At 41.9% G+C, this 25,541-nt stretch overlaps 1 protein-coding gene across 1 annotated transcript in view; it reads right to left on the minus strand.

Moving 5' to 3' along the window:
- Positions 1-4,817: 4,817 nt before the first annotated feature.
- Positions 4,818-25,541, minus strand: part of LOC103250852 (protein FAM189A1-like) — a gene marked incomplete at its 3' end in the record, with an annotated part of 200,560 nt that continues 179,836 nt past the window's right edge. The window contains exon 4 of the mRNA XM_008049437.1: positions 4,818-4,925. Coding sequence (XP_008047628.1) covers positions 4,818-4,925 — 108 coding nt within the window. The remainder of the gene's footprint in view (positions 4,926-25,541) is intronic.

The following is a 25,541-nucleotide window of genomic DNA, read 5'->3' on the forward strand; positions in this document are numbered from 1 at the left end:
ACAGGGTGCCTGAATGAAACATAATTGTACACCTAACCCTTAATTGTACCCCACAAAACCATGATAAAAATATTGATTAATAAAAAAAAAACCTACAATGAAATAGTACTTCATTACCACTAAGATGGTTATGATTAAAAGACAAATAATAAGTGTTGACAGTGGTGTGGAGGAACTAGAACCCTCATATTCTGCTGGTGGGAACACAAAATGGTGCAGCTGCTTTGGAAAACAGTCTTGCAGTTCCTCAAAAATAGTCATCATCATGACCCAGCAATTCTCCTCCAAGGTATAAACCCAAGAGAAATTAAAGCTTATGTTCACATAAAAACTTATACAAAGATGCTCACAACAGTATTATTCACGACAGGCAAGAAGTGAAAACAGCCCATATGAATATCAGCCAATGAGATAAACAAAATATGGTTTATTGATACAATAAAATATTGCTCAGCCATATTTTAACAAAACTTAAATTTAATAAAACTTAAAAGTGCAAAACATGTACACTGAAAACTATAAAATATAACAGAAAGTTTAAAGGAATAACGTGCGGGTACATGCTGAAACATGAATGAGCCTTAAAAACATCATGCTAATCGAAAGAATCCAGACACAAAGGAGACACGTATTATATTATTCCATTTATATAGAATGTCCAGAATAGGCAAATTCATGGACACAGAAAGGAGCTTAGTGGTTACCTAAGGTTAGGGGCTGGGAAGGAAATAGAGGTGATTGCTAAAAAGTATGGAGTTTCTAAATGTTCTAAAATTGATTGTGGTGAATTTTGCACAAATCTGTGAATACATTAAAACCAAAATTTTAAATGGGTGGATTGTATGGTGTGTGAATTGTATGCCAAGACAGCGGTTACCCAATCCCTCACCCCATCCCTACCCACTCCCAGCAAAAGAAAAAAAACAATATATATAGTTGTTCCTCAGTATCCACGGGGGATTGGTTCCAGGACCCTGCGGGGATACCAAAATTGGTGGAGGCTCAAGTCTTTTATATACCATAACATTTCCCTATCACCTACATATATCCTCCTGTAGACTTTAAATAGTCTCTAGATTATTTATAATACCTAATACAATACAAATGCTATGCAGATAGTGGTTATACTGTATTGTTTCCTATTGGTATTATTTTTATTGTCATATTTTTGTTTTTCACTGTGGATCCACGGTTGGCTGAATGAAGGCTGATGTACATACATGAGCAAATCTTTCCATGCCAGGTCAAAGCCTCTGCTGTGAGGGATCTGCTGAATGAAGTACCTCATGGTCTTTCTTGCATGAATCACATCCTTAAGATAAAATATAACTTCCTGCTTCTGTGTTTTCAGAGAGGAGCTAAAACTTAGACACTTGTCAAGCAATTTGTGTGTGGACTCTCTCTAGATTTTTTTCCAGTGTTTATTCCAACCCCTATAGTTTTCTCATTCCCATCTAATTTGACAGCAATACTCTTTCACAGAATCTTTCCAAAGCACTCAATTTTGTTGTAATAGAAACAATGAGTGGTAGCATGCGCCGGTAGTTCTGGCTACTTGGAAGACTGAGGCGGAAGGATCGGTGAAGGCCGGCAGGTCGAAGCTGGGGTGGCCAAGTGTGCCACTGTACTTCAGCCTGAGTGACAGAGTGAGATTGTGACTCAAAAAAAGAAAGAAAGAAAGAAAGAAAGAAAGAAAGAAAGAAAGAAAGAAAGAAAGAAAGAGTTATCTCTTTGTGATCATATTTCACTGGTTTACATTGTCCTAGAATGTATAATTACAACCCAGATACCATTGGTATCAACTGGTTTAGGATAGCTATAACTGTCCCTGGAAAGCTTATGACCCAACTTCTGGGTGCGGAAATGGTGCAGGGCTGAACTGGAAGGGCTGTCCGTGGGGAACTGTGCTGTGGGCAGCAGGCAGTGTGCTCTGCAGATGGGGTGGAGAACCATTGTTGTCTGGCCAGGCTACTCAGCAGAAGTTGGTTAAGAGCTACAACTCTGCACACAAGGAGTTTACCATAGTACCATCTGCACAGTCATTAACATAACCCAAACCACGAAACAACTTAAGCATCTACAGATACAGGAGTGGCCAAATCACTGATGTTACATGATAATTGATATTATAGATCAATGCAGATTAATCTCTCCATGTATTGACCTAGAGGGATGTCCATGATAGTTTCAGGTAATAAAATCAAACTGCAGAGTAACATGAATGGTGCAATCCCATTTCAGCTAAAAAGAAAGAATAAAAGAAGGAAGAGAGGGAAGGAAGAAGGGAGAAAGGAGGAAAAAAGGAAGGGAGGGAGAAAAATGGAAGATGGGAGTATTTATACACACTTATTTAAGCACTAAGAAATCAAGAAAGAAACAGAAGAATTCATTGCAAAGTGTTAGCAGTGAACGGGGTGGGAGAAGAGAGATAACTGATTTTTTCTTTACATACTGCTCTATTATTTCACTTGTTTCAGTGATCATATATTACTTCTTTTACTTAAGAAGCTAATATAATGAAGAACATTGAAAAGAGCATCTGAGGTGTCATCCTGAACAACTTAGTTTGGGGTTCCATCCTTCAGGGTGTGACCATGACCCCGTTTGGGCCTGTCGGCTTCTCTAAGGCCATAGTTTGCACAGCCAGCCTGACCCAAGCCTCTAACTCACATGGTGAAAGCTGATCTCCATGTGGCCACAGGCTTTCTGAATGCCACTCCCACACATTATTGGATTTATCATCTCAGCAGCTCTGTGAGGTCAGCAGGGCATAAACAAGTATTCAGAGTAGAGGAAATAGGGGCCAACAGGCAGTGATGTATCCAAGATCACGTGCCGGTCCCCAGGGTGCCATGGCCATCCACCACCAGCTCTCTTTTGCCTCCCCAGAGACTCTGAAGCACAGCGGTGAAGCATCATGGAGAGAGCAGAGTCTTGTCACTCTCGCAGCTCACATCACGCAGGGGAAAGACTCGCCAGCAGGAAATGCAAATAGTTCTACTTCCAAGCCAGGAGTTTGAAGCAAACCAACCCATAAGTTACTCAGCAATGAAACAATCAGGTTTGATGGCAGCTGCGGTCACTACAGCAGTACCTCACCTTTATATAGTGCTTCACAGTCAATAAAAGTACACCCAGGTACTGTATTTGCGACGTAGGAATGTCCCAGTAATAAACTGATATTCCCTCCACACTTAAAATTAATATAGGTTCACATTTGCTTAGGGATCACCAGGCATCCCATTAGCTCCATTTCACAGGAGAGGAAATTGAGGTACAGGTAGGTTCAGTAACATGCTTTGTTACTGAACCTACCTGCTTTGTATACCGGAGTCACCTGCTTTGTATACAGAAGAGGTGGGACTCAGACCCAGACGTGCCTGGCTTCAAACCTACGGCTCCAGGCCTGCTCACGTTCCACACATCACAATCACAGAATGGCTCTGTACACTGCTGTTATAGTTGTATACACTATGATATTGAGACTATACTTTGTTCTTGTTTAGTTGGAAACTTTCATTTTAATGCTTAAAACCAGGAAAATGAAAACTTTTGGCATTTACACCCCTTTAGTTCTATTAGTTTGGTCAAATTGATGTGATATTTACAGATCAATAGTGAAATCTGCTGAGGTGAGTAGAACGCCCTGGGCACTTAACCTTCCCTTTGCATAACATGCTGGAGAAAATCACCAACATGAGGCCTCAGTGAACAAGGGCAAGAGTTCATTCCTACTGAATAACTGCTTAATTAGATACCTTTCGGAAAACTACAACCTCTCAGAAAGGTCAGCTCGGCTGTGACAGCTGTGTGGATATATACTAGGAGGGAGAGGCTGTACTTGGCAAGAAATTAGGACCAATGAATTTTTAACATCTTGGTAATGATGCTCTGTGGCCCACTGTTCTTCTTAGCTGATGTACTGCCATGGGGTAGATGACAAAGAGGAACACATAAAGAAGCCTGCTACAGGAACAACCTGCCTTTTCTTGCATGAGATGCTAAAACATTCTGTGGGAAGCAGAGAAGGAGTCAAAGGACAAAGCTGAGAGGCAGAAAAACAGAGAAGCATGGAGAGAGAGAGAGATTCCTACCTTTACTATAGAAGAACAACACCCTCCTATCAATTTCCCCTTATAGTACTCAGTTAGTGGCAGTATTATGAGCAGTAGACTGTTCCTTCACACTGAAACAAGGAAGAGCCTCCATTATTTAGGAGATGTGTATTTATAAATGTGTATGAATAACCCACATATTAGAACATGTATTAGTGGTTCCTGCCCCTGGCCTCCGGCTGGGAGCAGCAGGTCTTCCTCTGTACAATGCTGGCCAGAGGGTCAAAGGATGCCCGGCGGCCAGCCACTGGATTATAAGCTCAGGGTTCGTTAGCACATCTAAAAGGAACAGATGAGCAGTTTTTCACTTAGAGAAGAACTCATCTTCTAACAACCCTAAACTTCCTTTACTAAATGAATTCTGAAGTCTGAGGAAGTCACCTCGCTTTGGAGGTGCTGGGTCCAGAGAGTGTCTAGGGCTTCAGGACTTTAATATTACACAGGGGCACATGCCAGGGGCCATCTAGGAGTACAGGACAGAGTCCTGGTTCTGTCAACAGGTGCTCCAACAACACTTAAAATAAATACATTGACAGCACCAAATGGGCAGATGTCCGGTCTTCCGGAAAGCAACACAAGGACCACTCCAAGTGCCATGGACTGTCAGGGCCCATGTCCTCACTGTATCTGGTTGAAGCCAGAAGTGTCCACTTGTATGTTGGTTTCAAACCAGCCAGAGAAAAAGGGGATCAGACCACTCACCATCTGCAGGACATCAGAGGAGACCATCTGCATGCAGCACATGGCTGTGGCCAGCGCACACACAATGGTGGAGACAACGTTGAGGGCGCACACACTGAAGAGGAGATCCTGCGAGAAAAGATGCGGGACAATGTCAGGCTCATCTTGACAGCCCAGATGGCAGAATGCTCAGCCCTTCGGCCAGGGTACAGAATGACAGTGGTCAACTGCCATGCACGTCATGGAGGTTTTGGTGTGTATGTATGTGTGTGTGTGTTTCATAATCAAAACTGTACTTTAATATAGGTATATGTTTATTTTCTTACAATGCTGATCAAATTATTCTTGATGTATTTAAAAATTTTGATGATTATCAGGCAGTCATAAAATATAGAAGAAAATCTTGAGATGGCCACCCTTGAAAGTGGTGGGCAATTTTTCTCAATCACAACATGTAACTCAAAATTTTGATGAGTGTTTCATGAAATGCCAAATACTTAAATGAAACTCTTTATCTTGAGATAACTGGAGACTCACATGCAGTTGTAAGACATCATACCAAGTGATCCTGGGTACCCTTTACTCACTTTCCCTCAGCAGTAACATCTTCCAAAACTATAGTTCAATATCACAGCCAGGATACTGACATTGGTACAGCCAGGATGCAGAACAGTTCCATCACCCCATGGGCCCCCCCAACTCTATCCCCCACTTCCCTTTTATAGACTCACCCTTCTCTCTCTCTCTGCTCCCCACTCAACCAGTTTCCTATCGCTTGTCAATCAAAAGCCCATTCTCTGTTTTTCGCATTTTTTCATTTCAAGATTCTTGCATACATGAAATCATACAGCATATAACCTTTCAGAATTGGCTTTTTCAATTGGCATAATTCCCTTTATAATTCATCCAGATCGTTACACGTATCAATAGCTCTTTCATTTTTATTGCTGAGTAGTATCCCACAGTACGGATGTACCACAGTTTAGTTTAATCATCAACAATTGAGGAGTATCTGGGTTGTTTCCTGTTTTGGGTCATTACAAATAAAGCTGCTGCTAACATTTGTTTACAGGTCTTTGTGTGAACATAGGTTTTTACTTCTAAGGACAAACATCCAATATCCAGGACAATTTCTGGGTTGTATGGCAATTATATATTTATTTTTATAAGAAATTGCCAAACTGCTTTCCAGAGGGGTTAACCCGTTTTACATTCCCACTAGCAATGTATGAGTGATTCAGTTTCTCTGAATCACTGGCTATTTAAGTCTACAATCCATTTAAGCTATTGTTGAATAGAGGGCGAGTTTTCAGTTGAGGTTCATTTTTGTGTTTTTGATTTAATTTTCCACAAGTTCATTGTTAGTATGTAGAAATATGAATGCTTTTTGTGTGTTTGTTTTGTATCTTGTGACCTTGCTGAAAACAATGACTAGTTCTAGCAATTTTTTTTAAAGAGACAAGTTCTCCCTCTGTAGTCCAGGCTGGAGTGCCGTGGTGCAATCATAGCTCACTACAGCTGTGAAATCCTGGGTTGAAGTGATCCTCCTACCTCAGCTCTCAAGTAGCTAGGACTATAGACATGTGCTATCATACCCAGATAGTTAAACAAAAATTTTTTTGGGGGGGAGGGTAAGGACAAAGTTCTCGCTATGTCACCCAGGCTGGTCTCAAACTACTGACCTCAAGCAATCATCCTGCCTAGGCCTCCCAAAGTTCTGGGATTACAGGTATGAGCCACCATGCCCAGTCCAGTTATAGTAATTATTTTAAAGATGTCTTAGGATTTTTCTATGTAGACAATCAAGGCACTCACAAATGTTTTATTTCTTAATTTCCATTTTGTTACCTTTTTTTTCATGGCTTATAGCACTAGCTAGAACTCTGGACATTATGACTGAAAATGGGATAATGAAAGCAGACACCTTTGTCCGTTATCTTAGAGAATACACTTCATGGAGTTTTAACTGCTCAAATGCAATTCATTCTTCTTTAGGAAACTTACTCTGAAACCCATGCCAGAAATAGAAGAGGGGAAAAAAAAAACAAAACATGATTCACAAAATGACCAAGAATTAGAAATAATATGTTCTTCTATTAAAGCTTTTTATATGCAAGTGTACAAAATACTATACATATTAAAAGAACTATTGGGAAAGATGGATTCCAACACCAGAGAGACTGTGGTATTAGATTCGTTTAAATGATCTAATCAAGGGGTCAGCAAATCCTCAAAAGGAGATGGGGAATGCTGCCCTCACTGACACACACTGTGTGCATGTTAGGATATGTCCACATGGCTGTTGAGTCCAGCAACATTTCCAGGGCTTGCTCATATACACGTGAGCCCACCCATGTGCTCTAATCTGTAACATCCTCACAAATTCTCCATTCTTCTACGGAAGTCACTGTCCAATCCCCTTCCTCAGAACCTGTTTATCAGTTCTCAAGACCACCTTGCAAATTAGTAAAGAAATGTGATTACGACAATATTATGAATGACACTTTGGCTAAACACTTTCCCAAGGTTATATAGCCCAGTACAAATGTGAGACAGGGAAATGAGTCTTGATCTTAAGAAGTGCTAGGCAGAACAGAGACAGGGCTCAGTCTTGGGCTAATTATTCCCCATTTCTGAGGCAAAACCTTTCTGAGTCGCTGAGCTATGTGGGAACAAGTGCTGCTCCTCTGTGAGCTCCAGGCACTCTTATCTCTAATCATTTTGGGTGGTTCTTTCCCAACTGGTAGTTTCTTCACATGCGTATGGTAACCAGCATTCAACTGAATACACGAGGGAGAACCTCTGAAGGTTCCCACAGTTCTCTCTTGGTACAGCTGGTACTCTGTTCTGAGAACTCTAGTCTTCAGGCCTTGGTCCCCTCAGACTCTCAGCTCTTATACCCCCAACCCAGGGAGTCTACAGGGATCCTTCTGAATCCCTTTTCCTAGTACTGAGACCTGGAAACTCCTTCAAGGCAGTGAGCTAGACCAATTGTAGGGCTAACCCTATTTGCTGACCATCTCTCAGGGATCACCTGATAGTGAGTGTCTTCATATGTTTTGTCTATTTTGGGGGTTGTTACAGGTGGGAGGTTGAATCCAATCCCCTGTTACTCCCTCTTGACCAGAAGTTCTTGGTGGTGCTTTTGTTTCCGTTTTCTAAGTGGGTTGTAACAGGGTTGGGTGAATTGTCCTAGGCGTTCTGTGCGACATGATTTTGGCCATCTCAAGTGCCCGTCCTGCTCCTGCAGCCACTGAAGATGGAGCAGGATGGGGGCTCAGTTGTGGCAGACAGCAGGCACAGACAGGGCTGGCGTGAGGCTATGGAGTTTGGATCGTGTGTTATAGGTCATGAAATGCCACTGAAGACGTGTGATGTGGGAAAAGAGGTCCTACAACCTGCTTTCACAATGTTTGAGAGAGATGCCTATGCAGGGAAGGCCTAGCAAATAACTCGAGATGGAGTCAGTGCTCAGTAAACATCTGTTGAAATGAGAGACTGGACACAGGAAAGTGACCCTGAGATCCTACTGAGAGAGTCAACCAGAGCATACAGGAAGCAAGCAGACTGTTGTGAGCCTTGAAGCAACTCCGAAGTCGAAACCAACAGAGCTTGGCAGTTTACTGGGGGGCTGGGAGACTGGGATGAGGGAGAAGAGATCATAGGAATGCTGATTTAGATGAGTGGGAACATGAGATGCCAGCACCTGGGGCAGGGACCATGGGAGGGGAGCAGTCTTAAAGAACAACCAAAGTGGTCTGGGAGGTGTGGAGCCTGAGTGGCAGTGGGTCTGTTCCACAGACAAGCTAGTGGATGTTGGAAAGGTGGGTCTTGGGCTACAGTGGAAATCACAACTGGAGGTGTGGATTAGGAGTCATCCCTATGGAGTTGAAGTGTGCCTTCACCTTGTGGGGTCTCCTGATGTATCTGATGGCTCCTGTGTTCACTCATTTCCATCAGACATCAGAGGGTCAGGGTCCTCTGCAGACCCCCTACAGAAGAGGGTACTACTTCCACGAAATTACCATATTTACCTTAAACGTACTCTTGAGAGTACCCTAATATGTAGAACTCTTTTTAAAATTATTTTTCATTTTGATTTTTTAGAGAGAGTCTCACTCTGTCACCCAGATTGGAGTGCGGTGGCATGATCATAGCTTACTGCAGCCTCGAACTCAAGCCCCAAACTCATCTTGGGCTCAAGTGATCCTTCTGCCTCAGTCCCCTGAGTAGTGACTATAGGTTAATACCATCATTCTTGGCTTGCCCCCATCACCTCCTTTTTAGATTTTTTTGTAGATATGGGGCCTTGCTACGTTGCCTAGGTTGGCCTTGAACTTCTGGCATCAAGCGATTCTCCCACCTCAGCTTTCCAAAGGGCTGGGATTACAGGCATGAGCCACTGCACCCAGCCTATATAAAACTCTTAAATTTTCAAATTTCAGGAGTCAATTCAAAATTATAACTCAAATAGTGACATCTTTCAATGTACTAAATTATAAACGCTGAAAATATAAATGATACCTTTACTTTGTATTCAACCTACATACTCCAATGTCATTGAAATGAATGCCTTTCTAAAAATAACATCAACTTTGCATATGCTACCATTTGCAGCCAAATGAAATTACTCACAAAAAAGAAACACAAATTATAACCTTTTGTTTGAATATGCATTATGAGGCAAATACAGCTTTATGTCTCATGAAGTGTACTCATTGAGACACATGCCAAAAAGGATTGTTTTTCTTTCTTTCTTTCTCTCTTTTTTTACTTCCAGCTGTTTAAATGCTTGGCTTTTTTCTAAATAACTGCACAGCACCTAGAATTGTGTTTACATGTTTCTTCAGAATTCTCTTCTAGCTTAAATAATGCCTTTATCTCTGCCTTTTGACAGCTTTATCACAGAGTCCTCTACAAGCACTGAAATCCACATTCTATAATATCCCTTTACAAAGTCATTCAAAGCGGCAAACGTGAAAATGAGGCAGGTCTTTCACTGCTGATGTTGAGTTTTGTTGCTCAATATCAGCATAACATTCTGCATATTTACTTTTGAAGTTACTAATAAGATTAAGGAAATCATATATGGAACAAATCATACGTAGAACAAAAACAAGAGGAAAATACGTTTTAGATACTTAGGCAAACCTATGAATGATTAATTATTTAAAAATTCTCTCCAGTACAAGTAATTCAGGATATTAACAACACAATTAATGGTGAAAGGGGACAGATGTCTACATGTTAAGAAATACTAAGAATTCAGGACTTCTTTTTTCCCTTTGCTTGCTGAAATGTTGTACAGAGGACACACTGTCTTATAGTTACTTCCATTAGCTTATTCACTATTTTTTTTCTACATGTTTTCTTACTTGACTAAAGAAAGAATTCCCACAGGAGGCCATTATCAGCCAAGATATAATGATGGAAGATATAATGATAAAGAGATGTCCACAGTGTAAAACAGAAATGATGAGACAGTATCCAACAGTAATTGCATATGTGCTAATACAAGGGAGAGGATTTGGGCTTTATCTGAGTTATTCTCCTAAATTCTTGCATTATTTATTCTTTATAGCCTTGTGATGTTTGCCACTAGTCATGAACTGTTATCTAACATTTACTGCGGATCTATGTTAGAAGAGGCCCTTGGCCCTGAGCATACCTTCAAGTTCCTGAGACTCCAGGGGCGTGGAGAACTGACACAAACCAGCACAAAGCTCTGGCTACTGCTTTTGTCATGCGTAATAAAGTCCTTTGTGTCTCAACCAGAAATCTCATGTCTTTCTGCCAGAAAAGTAACATTAAACAGTAACAGGCTGGCTTGTTAGCTTAAACCTAGGTGAAATCTCAGACCCTAACAGTGACGGTGTATATCCACCTGCATCTTGAGAGAACATCAAAAACAGAGACCAAGTTTTCTGCTACTCTGTATAGTAGAATAGTTCATTCAGAATAGGTAATTGCTAAATATTTGTTTGAAACTTTATGGAATAGCTCATTGTTCTCTTCTGAATGGCAAGTTTATACAAGAAGGAAATGATATGCTTAATTTCCAAGTTTCCAACCACATACACATTCTCCTTTACTTTTAAATAAAGTAATACAGAAGCAAGATTCCATACAAAAACTTGTGTTAGTAGCACAATCTCTCTCTCTCTCTCTCTCTCTCTCTCTCTCTCTCTGTGTGTGTGTGTGTGTGTGTGTAAAATCTGCTATTTTAATTTTCCTTGAAATGTATTGATTAAATAAATTCTGTGTATTGATTAACCACATTCTGGACCAGATCTTGGGCCATTTAATTTGTCTCTTGTAGAATGCAGTCTACAGAAGTCATTGTGGCTGGCTTGAATACCGATCCTACAAAAGGAGCCCAAATTAGGCTGTCATATGAAGAAGGTAAGTGATTCATGGAGAAACCTGTGTAAGCTATAATTTCAAGATGCAAACATTTATTTAAAATCCTGGCAACCCCTCTCAGGTTCCCTCCCACTGTGGGAGCTTTTCTGTCCTCTCAATAAATCCTGCTTTCTAAAATAATAAAATAAAATAAAATAAAATCTTTAAACATATAAGTGGATTTGGGCCTTGCTTTGGCCACTCAGGCACCATCAGTAACACAAGAGCTGCTCCAAGAGGACAGGATTGTTCCCCCACACAGTTGGGATGTGCTGTTTGCTCAATGGCACCTCTAACTCTGAGCACGGACCCACGAGGAAATTCACACTCCACAACTGTTTAGAACTGCACCTTATTTACTCACTTAAAACTTGTCGTTTGCCCCCTGAAGCAATAACTTTTAGCTTTTAGTGGATGGTTGTAAATTGCTTAAACTATAATCTATGTAAATAATCATAGACTAATACTTTCCTTATAGTTCCGTCAAATTTTAAAAAGAAGAAGACTATGTTTCTACTTTTCTGATACTCAAGGAAAGGTAATCAGGCAAAAGCATGTTTCTGTACCTGTGTGTATACACACATATAGGTTATCTTTGAGTGTATGTGCATGTAATCTATCTTTCCCATAAATTCTAAATTTCTAAAAACCAACTGTGATCTCAGTGAACCTCTAGCTTTAAAACAATATTAAACAAAATGCCATTTTAAAAAATCCAACTTTAACCATATGGGAAAGGAAAAATAACCAAGTATTGTAAAAAAATAAGAGCCTTACACACATCAAAATAAATCTACAACAATAAAATAGGGTGGCATCAATAAAGAAACAGAAGAGAGTCCAGATAGAGATTCTTGTAATACATGAGCAAAGTAGCACATTATATAACTTGTGTTGGGATTATTGACTGTCTTAAAAAACAATCAAGACAAATCTAGATGTGAAAAGAACAAGAGAGGAAAATTATTCCTTGTGAACCTAGATGCAAAAATCCTAAATGAAATAAACTAAATCCAACAGCATATTAGAAAACACATTATGACCAAATTTATTTACTCCTGTATTACAAGGCTGTTTTAGCAGAAGTTAATTTATTAATGGAATTCACCACATTAAATAAGAAAAACAATATGATCACATAAATAGATGCAAAATTGCAGTTGCTATTTCAATACTAGTGTAAAAGGCTCTAATAAACTAGAAATAGGTGGGAGGTCCTTTAACTCAAGAAACCCTACAGCAAACATCCAGAATGGGATGGAGATTGCTGCCAATACCACGTCTGCTCAAATAGTCAGGTCCCAGCAACTGAAGACAGCATAAGACATTAACTGTATTTAATTTAGAGAGGAAGAAAAACTGTCCAAGATGAAGTGATTATTCAGGCAGAAAACTCAACAACATTTTCAAATATTTAGAATTAAGTAAGATAGTTGAGCAATGTTGTTGGATATACAATCAATATGCAAAAATTACTGTATTTTCATATATAAAGCAACAGACAGGAAGTATAATTTTTAAAAATATATGATTTACAATAGTAACAAAAATATTAAGTAGTCAAGAATAAATACAGAAAAAGATGGGAAAATGCATTGAGAATGGTTAAATGAAAAATAGCACTACTTATAAGTTTCAAAAGGAGACTTAATTTCTTATAAAGGGTTACAGCCCGCAGGGTGACCATTCTGACAGGCTGAGAAGCTTTGTCTCTGGTTGAAGCCCAAAAGGCAGGCACTCAAGGGAGAGAGAGCAAGACAAGAATTTAAGCCAAACAGGAGCGCCAAGTATACACATCCAACAGGTTACAGGAGGAACTATGAATATTCATGAAGGTGGTCCTAATGCATGCATATTGAAGAAACATATAACCCATGGTCTCCTCAGGGTGGAGTCTTAACACTTAAATGGATTACAATTAGGCCCTATATGTCTAAAGGGCTTTTCAGGACACAAAGGCACTCAAGTGCGCAGACTCTGCAAACTAACCAGAGTTGGAGAAAGTTATTAAAATCAATCTCTAGTCCAATCAGAGCTGTAGTTAGGGCTTGTGGAACAGGGGTTCAGTTGGTCAGTGCCTGGTAGTGGATGAGCTGTAAAACTCTTTTAATATTGCTTATCTTGAGGTCAGGGTTTGTTTAGCTACCAGAGGAAAAGAAAAACCTTGTGCCAGTTAGAACCTAGTTCATTCTTTAAGTGTAGGGGTGTGTGACTGACCCCTTGCCTGGCATGGCCTTATGTCCTGTTTATAATTTGAGATCTTATTGTCACAAAGAATCCACTCTATCAGTCTTATGATCCCTAATTTAAAATGAATGCTGGTCAGTTGTTGTGTCGAAACCACAAAAGGAAGGAGGTATAATGAAGTGTATCTGACCTCCAGGGAACTTAGGATTTTAAGGTTTCTTTGGGGTACCCTTGGTCAAGAGAGGGTCCGTTCCGTTGGTTGCAGGATTTTACTTTTAGTTTACAGAACAAATAAACAGTGAAAGATATTGTTGTCATGAATAGGAAGATTCAATATTATAAATATATCAGTTCTTTCCAAATTAATTTATAAATCCAATGGAATTCCAATAAAGGTCACAATAAGGCTTTGGAAGGGTATATGTGTATGTGTGTGTCAACTGTGTGCATAGACTGTTACAGGCTAGCCTTGCATTTCAGATGGCAGAATATAAGGCCAAGAATTGGTCAAGGAAGATTCACTTGGGGCAGTTTGCAGATGTCATATGATGGGGCAGATGTCATATGATGCAAGACAGACAGAGACTAGAAGGGAGAGCACAGACGCAGAATAAAGAACATATAAGACCCCAGAGTCAGGGCAGTTTTTATAGATGCCTTTGGTGAAGATAAAATATAAAACAATGCTCTCAAGGCTTGGTGCGTGTGGCTGGAGACCCCCAAAGCCATAGGGGCTGCAACTGTGTGGGCTGCAACTGTGTGGGAAATGTCCTTCAACTGGGTCACTCTCCACCCTGCACCCCAGGGAAGAGCTGAGAATGAGGAGCAGGCTTAGGGCACAATGAGAGGGACTGAGGATGTTGTGATGGTATTTATTTTCTAAAAAAGGTCTCCTTTAACTATATCGTTAATTTATCTTTAGTCTCAGATTTTAGAAACAAAGATGAAAATAATACGATGTAACTTGATGTACTTACATGTGCAAAATATTTAGCCCAATAGAGAACATAAAACAGTAGATACAAAACTCATTGTTAATAAGTTATGACTTAAATATCAATAATACAGATGTTTTGGAAAAGAATGCAAACAAAATAAATTTAACTCAACTCATTTACAGTGTAATAATGTTAGGTGCTGTGGTCTGAATATCTGTGTCTTCTCCAAAATTCATATTTTGAAACCCTAACCCCCAAAGTGATGGTATCAGAATGTGAGAAATAAATGTTTGCTGTTAAAGCCACCCAGTCTAAGGTATTCTGTTATAGCAACCTGCCTTAGGCCATTTTCTGCTGCTATAACAGAATACCACAGAGTGGGTAATTTATAAAGAATAGGAGTTTATTAGCTCATGTTCTGGAGGCTGGAAAATCCAAGAGCATGGTATCATCCATGGTGTAAAGTAGAAGGCAGAAAGCAGAAATAAGCACTTAAAACACACACACACACACACACACACACACACACACACACACACACAGGCACAGGCACCAGGAGCCAGACCCCTTTAAAAGCTCACTCTCAGCCAGGCACAATGGCTCACACTTACAGTCCTAACGCTTGGGGAGGCTGAGGTGAGAGGATTGCCTGAGCTTACGGGTTTGAGACCAGACTGGGCAACTTGGCAAGACCTTATCTCTACAATATATCAAAATATTAGCTGGGCATGATGGCGTGCACCTATGGTTCCAGCTACTTGGAAGGCTGAGGTAGAAGGATCACTCTAGCCTGGATGACAGAATGGGATTCCAACTCAAAAAATAAAAAATAAAAGCCCACTCTCACCATAACTAACCTGCTCCCACAATAACCACAATCTATTCATGAGAGCTCCACTCTCTCATAACTCTTATTAGGTCCTACCTCCCAACACTATTGTTTTGGGGATGAAATTTCCAACCCATGAACTTTTGGGGGACACATTCAAAGTAAGCACAGCCTGAACTGATTAAGAGTAAGCTTTTCTACCTTCTATCACTAAACCATCCAAAGGACCATTCATCCTTTGATTGCAGGGCCAACTGTCCTGAGCAGTTAAGCATTTTATGTTTTGAGGGGTACAAGTTTACCCCTACACAACACCTGGGACAGAGCCACCCTCAGTCATCCTGAACACTCTGCAGTTCGCTCACCCCTGTACATCCCAGGATGTAACATGCAAAACATTCACCAGCTGTGGAAAGTTGCTACCATCTATGCTGCGGGATCCTGTCTTCTCCTCACTTCAGCAAGACAAACCAAGGAAGATGTTTAAACAAAAGCACTGTTTTTTTCTCCAAGTTTCTTATTTTGACACAACAAAAATATTTTATTTATATTAGCAATCCTCAATTAGCAATTTCATGTAAAGGCAATTAGGTACTTCTAAAATGTCTCACATCAATCAGTCACTGGTTAAAACAACAATGCTCTGTGGGATGTTTCCTCGTTTTTCACATGGAATGATTTGCAAGGAAAAAATTTTTTTTCTTTTTTTGTTTGAGTTGGAGTCTCACTCTGTCGCCCAGGCTGGAGTGCAGTGGCACACTCACGGTCACCCCAGGGTCAACCTGCTGGGCTCATAGCGATCCTTCTGCCTCAGCCTTCCTAGTAACTGGAACTACAGGTGCACACTACCATGCCTGGCTAATTTTTTGATTTATCATAGAGACGAGGGCTCGCCAAGTTGCCTGGGCTGGTCTTGAACCCACAGGCAATCCACTCGCCTCGGCCTCCCAAAATGCTGGGATTACATGCTGGGCCACTAAAAGCCCACCCCAAGGAAAATGTTTAAAAGAAAAGAAAAAGAACAATGGCTTACAGCTTTAGACACTAGTGGTGCACTTATCAGAAACCCATTTAAAACCTATTTTGTGTATTAAAACATGACTGTCATCTGTAATCCTGAACGTTAAGGTCTAGAAACCAATATTGACTGAGGCACACCAATGGCCCCTTGCGGTCCAGAGGAGCACATTTCTTGCAACCTTAATTGACTTCAACTACTACGTGTTCATCTCCTGCAGCAAAATAATTCCCCAAAGAAACAAAGATGTAGAGTGTTTTCAGTCACAAAACAGCCCTTAATGTACCTCTTTTGCTTAGGAATTGAAGGCCAATTAGATTTAAGACTGCTTGAAAGAAAATCTCAGCACTGAAGGAATCAATTAGTCCTCTCTACGAATTCACACAGTCTTAAGACCAGGGACCAATCTGGACTTCAGGAATTGGATCAAAACAGCAAATTACTGCCCCATCGCGATTTATCGATTTAGCTTTGATCGAGAAGGGCAATAATTTGTTGAGTAATTTATTCTGGTAACCGCCATATTAATCCAGCATCCAACGGCACTTGCTCTCTTTTAACTCCAGAGAGCAAGAGCCCTAGATGGCTGGACAGAGAAATGTGTCTTGCCCAGTAATTGTACATCCACACTCCTGGGTGGGCTGGGGGCTGAGGAGGGGGCAATGAGCTCTCACCTGGGGCAGGCCAGTGGGGATGAACAGAGAAAAAAAACAAGTAGGCCCCCACTGCCAAGATGTAACAAACACAGCATGGGGTATGGGAGGCTTGAGGGGAGAAGGGAGAGGGAGGATACAGGAACGCTGGGTCTCTTGTCCCTCAGAATGTCCTTCATTCTTGCTTAAGGGCAATGTCATTGATGTTGTTGGTGGAGCCCAAATCTTCGCCTCATCCTCAATCACCCCCATACACCACATCCAGCTCCTCTATGGGGTGTCAACCTGGTTGCCAACCTCACCAGAAATCCACCTGCAGCTCCAGCTCCATCTGCCCCCAGCCAGCCTCCCCCTTTTGCCTGGACTCTGTGGTGGCCTCCCAGTGCCCCAGGTCCACCCCCTGCATGTCAGGATACCTATTCTGGGTAAGCCGCTCCTGTCCTCCCAGGTTACAGTCTGAGAAGGGACGCCCACCACAGTTAATCTACTCTCCTTTCCTGGCCGATGCCCTCTGTAGCCCATTTCTGCCTCACCTCCCCAGAGCATCTCTCCAGTTCTCTCTGCAGACCAGCTCTCGGGTCCACACCATGCTGCCTTAGCACTGGACACTGGCCTAGCTCTCTCTGCTTCCCAGGTCCCAGCCCAGGCAAGGGGCTCACCAGCCCAGCCTGGACAGGTGTTTATCCTGGGAAGGTCCACTGCCGCCTAGAAGGTGGGGTTCCGCCCAGCCATGTGCTGAGCAGGGTGCACTGGAGGGTGCTAAAGCAGGGCCTGCATTCTAACTGAATCTGGGTGATGTGGGAGCTAGCTCACCAGAGCCTGGCTCGCCCCTCTGCTTCTACGTAGTTATGACAGAAGACGGCCCTGAAGCCAACCCCCCAGAGAAAGCTCCCTGATCTTTGGGTCACTTTCTCTCACACTCCACAAAAGATCCCTGGAGAGAAGCTTCAGCCCTCATTCCTGGATATGTGGCTTTGAGTTTCCTCATCCCTCTGGGCCTTGGTGTCCTCATCTTCGAGGGAAGAACCGGCTTAGACTTCAAACTGAAGTAGTTGAACCCCTGAGGGGCTTGGCAAAGGGATCCCCTCCGCGTGAGAACTTCTGCCAGGGCTGTGCAGAGCTGCATGTCATATCAGGTCATCATTGGGGCATCCTGGATCATAGGGGAAAAAGTCACCGGCTCCTGGGAAGGCTGGGCACCATGCATTTTGCCATCGTCTGTGATTGCACACTTGGTTATCACACTTGGTTTCATTTCAGTCAACTCACATTCATCCATAAACTCATCCCTGGGCACCAGAGGCCCAAGATGACCAAAATAAGTAAGTTGTTCATCTGTCAACATTAAGAAGCCTTTCCAGGCATCTAACAGTTGTAATAATTACCTATATTTAAGTTACTTTTGAATGGCAGCTAAATCTTAATTGCTTTAAAATATGTCTTGGACTCTCTTCACTGCAATTACACAAGCAATTGATTGTAACTATTTGTAAGTAAATTATAAAGTTCCCATTTCTTTATTTACATGGATAGGGAATATTTAAGATTCAGGAAAATAGTGGGCCTTATTTTAAGCATTATTTTAAAAGGAAATGTAATCTAATCTCAACCCTTGAAGAAAAAACTGCAAGTGAGTATAAATCCTAAATGAAATACACCCACGAATGTGACTTGTCTACTGGTATTGCTCCTGATTTTGGGATGTGTCTTCCCTTGGTAGGGGGTCCCTAGGAGTCACTACATCACTTGTCCCTCTATGTTGATTTCATGGGGAATGCCATATCATTTGTTCTTCAGGTGTCAAAATGACAATTCATTCCTTGCATGACAACAGAATGGAGATGCAAGGTGACTTCACTGACATTTTACTCAGCCGACAAGGAAGAGACAAATTGTCTTTTCCCAGGAGTCTGTCAAAACTAGAAACACCTCACATCGGGAACCATAAGGCTTTGCCACTGTTTGTAAAACCAGAACTTCCCTTACCAAGTATATACTTCACAGGCAGAATTCACAACACACTAAAATCTTACCTAGTCTGCTTGGTAGAGGAAAAACAATGCATTGCAAAACATTCTCTTCAGAGAGTGTCATCATATACGTCACACATGAATTTGTGGTTGATCAATTTTCAAAGTTTTGTTTGTTTTTTTAGAGACAGGGTCTTACTCTGTCACCCAGACTGGAGTGCAGTGGCATAATCATAACTCACTGCAGCTTCTAACTCCTGAGCTCAAGCAATCTTCCTGCCTCAGTCTCCCAAAGTGCTGGAATTATAGGTGTGAGCCAGTGTGCTTGGCCAAAAGATTTTTTTAAAGACACTTAACATATATGACAGTGAACATAGTTTAATTTTTGGTACTTCAGAAGGCAATCAGTGTCTCAGTGGACTCCAGCTTGTCTTGAGCACTTCATGTCCATGGTGCCGTAGCTGAAACCCTATCCTGGGTAGTAGTGTCGTCTGTGTATCTACTGCAGATGGCAGCGAGAGCCAGGACTCCAGAGCCAGACAGCCTGGCCTAGAATCCCAGCTTCACCTCCATGATCTGTGTGACTTTGGGAAGTTATTAACCTTCACCAAGCCTCACCTCATCTGCAAAATGGGGATAACGAAATCTACACCTCAAAGGGTTATGGAGAGGGTGAAGTTAGTTTCACAAATGTGCCTCCGGCCGAGCTTAACACACAGCAATGTTCAATAAACATCAGCTGTGACTGCCATATATAGCTAATCATCTGTGAAAGGCACAGGGAACAGTCAGAAGGGCATCTCCCGAGATGGCGCTAAACACTATATGGAACCAAACAAAGACAACAAAGGCCCTACGCTCCCGCTCTTCCCGCGCGCGCAAAACTTAAACCTATACACAAATATTAACTCCCTGTAGGAATACTACCTCATAGCTCCCTCCAATAAAGACCCTAAGACGGCACTGGCTGGCACCGCCAGGCTCCGGTACAGCACTGGCCGCCCCTCCCAAACCAATAAATACAGACCTCTCTCGCCATCTCTCTCTCACTCCCCCTTCCCTACCAGGCGGTTACAGACCCTCTTCCCTCTCTCTGTAGCCGCTGCTCTAATAAATCTCTTGGCCTCAAAGGGTGCTGAGTCTCGCTGGCGCCACCGTCCTTCAATCTGAGTGTCTGCATAAAAACACAGATGCCTGAGGATGGATTCGGCAGAGGACTTTTAGGCTTCACGCAGGAATGCATAAGGAAACTAGCAATAAAGATTATTAGACATCCATCCAAGAATGTCTCTTGCCATCTAACCCGATTCTACATTGCTGCTCCTGTGTTCACCTGATCCAGGAGGTAATTCTGATGTTTGTCCACCTTTGATTGTTTTGCTATTTCTCTGTCTCTTGAGTGTTCTGTCCATGGCTGCTTGTTCTACCCCCAGGAAGGGAAAGTGTAAGGAAAGTAGTTTGATTAAAGCCCAGGCAGATTAAGAGCGAAGTTAAAAAGAATGAAGAGACACTCGTGGGAACTACTGACTAACACGCTGAAGTAATTTAAATTATCTTATTAGCCTTTTGCCTCTCGGGTACTTGGATAATGCTTATATCCAGAAGTAACGTTTCCAATCTGCATTTAACTGATATTCTAACACTTCCTTGAAGATATAGGCTCATCTCTTTTCCTCATGCTTCCCAGACTGGACAGTCATCCTTACATGTCCTCTGGGGCCATGGCACGTAGGGGAAAGGTGTTGGAGGGTGAAGGATGTTATTCATTCGACTGGACTCTGAGAGAAGGATCCCTCACCCATGCCTCTCCCCTTTCAGTGTATACAGCGGGACAGGCCTCCAGCGTGGTCAGTCTCCAGCCACGAGAGGTAGGTATTCAGAATCGTGACAGTACTTTTCTGAGAGGAGAGGCCAGGACTTGGGAGTGGGAAGAGGCCACCTAGGGGAGGCCAGCTGGGAGAGAAGAGGGTGGAAGAGCAGAGGGGCGCTCCTCCCCATCTCACCAACGGATAAAGGAGAAAGAGGAAGGCACAGGACTTAGGAGGAGCTGGCAGCTTGGGCCCTGTGGGCTGCCCCTTGGCCAGGGAAGCTCCCAGGAAGGGTGACACATGCAGGGCAGGAGCCTACAGGCCCCATGCTTATGTCAAGGTCCTCGCAAAGCCCACAGGCCAGAGGCCACGCTTGAAGGGGGCTGCACCAAGCACCAATCACTGGGGCTGGGCTCCAGGAGGTTTTGGAATATCTTTCTCTCCCTCGCCTCCAGGTCACCAGGCTTTGCTAGTTTCACCTCCTAGATATTTACCAAGTCACAGCAGTCCCCTCCTCCTGTTCTGATTTGGCCTCTGCAGTTTCGGGCTCATTAGCTCTGCCCAGACTGGCATTTGTGTCTCACGCCTGCCGTGGGCCTCTCAGTCCCGCTCCCGCTGCTGCCAGACAATATATTTTTGTAGTACACCTGGCCATCCTCTCTTCCCAAACTCTCCCAAACCCTTATCAGTGGCTCTGCATTGCCAGCAGCTGTGACACCACAGAGGAATGGGGATGACTCACAAGAACAGGAGAGGGAGTCAGGAGAACCCCTGGCTCCCACCTGGGAGTTGAGCAGCCCAGGGTGGCAGTGGCAGTGCCGCCATCAATAAGCCTGGGAAGGGGTAGGAGCTGAGTGGGTCCCATGGGGGCTGTTCTCTTGTGAAGGGCTCTGTCAGTTCACACACGTGGAAACTTGCAGGAGCTGAGCTGTTTGGCAGGATTCTTGTCCACAGGTAGGATACTGCTTAGATTTTATAACATATTTAACAGCAAGGCTATGTGTACTTTCCAGAACAGGACACAAATGCATCCTATGAGTCAAAATGCCAGAAAATATACTGATCGTTGTTTTATTGATATAATTTTGGCTCTCACAGGTATGACTACCAGTTTTGGGGAATTTGCTCGTTGCTCAGTATTTGTCTTCTTCCCTTCCTCTTTTCTTCTTTTCCTTCCTCTGGTGCACTGTTGGAGTCCACAGCGCAGCAAGAATAGAGATGGAGAGAGGAAGCCAGACCCTGGGCCTGCGCTGGCAGAGGAAGCTCTAACAGGACAGAGGGACACCTGGGCGGTATTTGGAGAAGCGAGACTGACACACCCAGCCAGGACAGTACTGTGCGGGTGACAGGTGTGTAGGGACCACCCCAAGGGGTTGAAGAAAAGGACTCCCCAGAGGAGTCAGGCTAGGCAGGGGTGGTAGAGATGGGTGGGGACAACGGTATTGGGAAAAGAAGGTGCAAGAAGGCGGGGAGGCAGGGAAAAGGGCTGAGGCTGCAGGAGCCCAAGGGGTCAGGGGAGTGACTTGACAGAATGGAAGTTCCCCAAAATACCCAAAGGGAAACAAACATTGTTAGCATAGTTACTTTAAGAATTCAACGTGCTGGGTGAACTCATTGCCATCTCGATGAATTAAGGAAGACGGGGAATATTTATATCCTGCCAAGTGTTCACCGTGGTCTTATCCTCTGCTTTTTATCTCGACTGAATGCTAGACAAGCTGCTCTCCCTCCTACATCCTCCTGAACTCTGCTTGCCCCCGAGCCTGGGTGAGCACTAGAAAGGGGGCATGTCCCTGATCCGTTCAACCCAGAGGAGACCCAGTGTCTGGTCATTTCCTTGCTCCCCCAGCTCCTCGTAAGTTTCTGCTAAGCTTTGCCGATCTCCCTACTCTATAACAGCAAAGCCCTTTGCTGCTTAATTTTGAGATGCTTGCAGCTCATAAGTCCCAAGGATTCTCCTCCCCACTTTAGATACAAGAGTCTCTTTAAATAAACTCTCTGCTTATCTAAGACAGGATTTATTTTGCTTGAAGACATAAATGACCACAGGGGCCCAGAGAACTAAGAGCATTTTCTAAAATTTCTAAAACTCAGCATTTTCTAGCTGAGAATAAATCTATACTTGCTCAATATCAGATCACCTAGTATTTGAGACTTCCTCTTTTGTGCCTTCAGAAGGCAAAGACATGATGTGGTGATATCCAGCTATTAACTAGAAAAGTTTTGCTATCATGTATGTAAAACTACATGATAGCAAATTTATGTGGCTTACAGACATATTTTGTAGGATATTCTATTCGTTATATTTTTACGGGAAACTGGAGTTGTTCTCTCGAAATAAGACGCTAAGTTTGCCTTTAGGACATTTAATTTCCGTACCAACCTTGTAATACATATCCTTCAAGTTAGGATGGTAATGGCCTTCCTTTGGTCTAACCAGTCGTAAATAAACTGGGTGGATATTCTGGTGTGGAGATGCTTCAGACCCTTAGTTTTGCTTTCCTCTCAGACAGTGCAAGAACACTGAATGGGGCCACCCCCAGAGTCACATGTAAATGCACAGTGCAAGTCCCATTCTTCTGCAAGAAAAGAGGATGACTGCAATAGATATTTAGGAGCAAGGGTGAGTAATAGGACTTGGAAGCAAAGGAGAAAAAAACAGCCATTCCACAGTTCGAGCAATGGGAAGCCATTCTCTGAGAGTGGGAAGACTGAAGGGGCACAGGACTGCCGAGGCTGGAGAGGACAGTTAGGATGAGCTCAGCTCGAGTCATGAGTCTGTGATGTCTGAGGTCTTCCTGTATGGTGTTCAGCAGACAACTGCATGAACCTGGGCTGCAGTCTTAAATATGGGAGTGGCCAGCACAGAGACGGGGACGGATGCCACGGAAGCAGATGAACGTGCTGGGGGAGGTATGCTCAGGAAGGAGAGGAGAGTCTGGATAAGGACCAGTATCAGGAGGAGAAGGAGAGTCTGCAGAGAAGATCCAGATGAGAATAATCAGAGAGAAGCAGAACAAGTGGACACACTCACCGTTATGCTGCAGGTTTTAACATACTTGTCTAATATGTGTCCAACTAATAGGGTAAGGACAGAGAAGAGCCAAACCATATGACAAATTCAATTGTGTAGCACATGGACATAAGCCTGTACTTAGAAGACAAGTGGGACTTTTTTTTTTTTACAAAAACTCACCACAAACTCAGGCACAAAAGAAATCTCAACCAACACCAAAGACTTGGTATCAGACATACTGTAATCAGGTCACCTGACTACAGTATAATTAAACTTGCTAGAAATAATAAAAAGGTAACCAAGAAAACCCTCCACATATCTGCAAAATTTAAAGCATGCCGCTAACCTACTCAGGGACTGAAAAATAAATCTCAATGAAAATTACAGAATCCTCAGAATTAAATTTAAAAAATTACTAGACATCAAAACTTTGAATATTCAGTTAGACATACACAGTCTTACTTGCTTATATTAGAAAAGAAGAAAGACTGAATTTTAGTAACAGAGCACACAACATGAGAAGTGAGAAAAAGAAAAAGAAATTTGGAAGGAAGGAATAAATGGAGACGAGAGTAGAAATTAGTGAAATAAGAAACAGAGCACCAATAGACAGAATCATAAACCTAAACTTCATTCTTTAAAAACAAAGCTTATAAAATAGACACGTTTCTGGCAAGACTGATTAACAGAAGAAAGAAAAACAATAAACTAAAAACATTAGAAATTAAAAGAGACATAACTAGACATAGTATACATATGAATTTTTCATGTCAATGAATTTGAAAACCTAAACAAATGAGCAATTTTTCCAGAAAAGCAAAATATACTAAAACTGTCTCCAGAAGAAAGAGGAAGTCCAAATAACCTATAATTCATTGAATCTGTACTTGACTATCTACTGACTTCAGAAAGAAATTACTAGGACCAGATGGTTTTACAAGTTTTACCAAACATTCAATTCAAGAAACAGATAAATTTAATCTTATTCAAACTTTGTTTTTAGAGGGAAAAAGAGAGGAATGTTTTCCAATTCATCCTTTAAGCCTTGGTATAAACTAAAATAAATGAATAAATAAAATGAGACCACCACAGTATGAAAAAGGAAAAATTTCATCCATATAATTTATGAATGATAAAAAATTCTTAATAAAAAGCATGTTTTCATAATCATATGAAATAGTGTGCCTAACTGTTACCCCAGAAATGTAAGGATGATTCCACATAGAAATCCATTAATATAATTCACTGTATTAACAGGAAAAAGTTGTATACACTTGTGACAGTGTGAGTGTATACACACATATATATACACACTCAGTAGATGCAACATTTGCTAAAACTTAAAATTATTTCATGGTAAACTCTTGGCAAACTGGGAATAAAATGGAATTTACTTTACCTGATAAATATTATTTTGTGCCAGAAATTTTCAACAAACATTTTTAAAATTATTAAACAATTTCCCTTAAAATCAGGAACAAGACAAGTTTTGCTGTTGGCTCAACTTCCATTCAACGTTGTGCTGGAAGTCCTAACCAGTGCAGGAAGACAAGAAACATTTTTAAAAAAATAAGGATCAGTGTAAAGATTGGCAAATAAGAAGCAAAACTGATCGTTATTCCCAGACAATGTAATCCTCTGAATAGAAAATCCTTAGCAATCTACAGGCAAACCGTTACAGTAAATGGAGTTAGTAACTGGATGCAGACCAATGAACAAAAGTAAGTAGGTTTCCATACATAAAATTTTAAAGATAAAAAATTTAAAACTCCCTACTCTTCCAATAACAACAAAATTTATGACAACTAGAATATATCTAACAAAAGATGATCAAGACAATATATCAAGAATGATAATCTTTTTGAGAAACACAGTAGAAGGCTAAATAGATAGAAATGTGCACTAAAAATGATAATTCTCCCCC

Source organism: Carlito syrichta, unplaced genomic scaffold (genome assembly GCF_000164805.1).
Source record: "Carlito syrichta isolate Samal-C Ts95f unplaced genomic scaffold, Tarsius_syrichta-2.0.1 Scaffold135605, whole genome shotgun sequence".
In the NCBI taxonomy this organism is placed as follows: domain Eukaryota; kingdom Metazoa; phylum Chordata; class Mammalia; order Primates; family Tarsiidae; genus Carlito; species Carlito syrichta.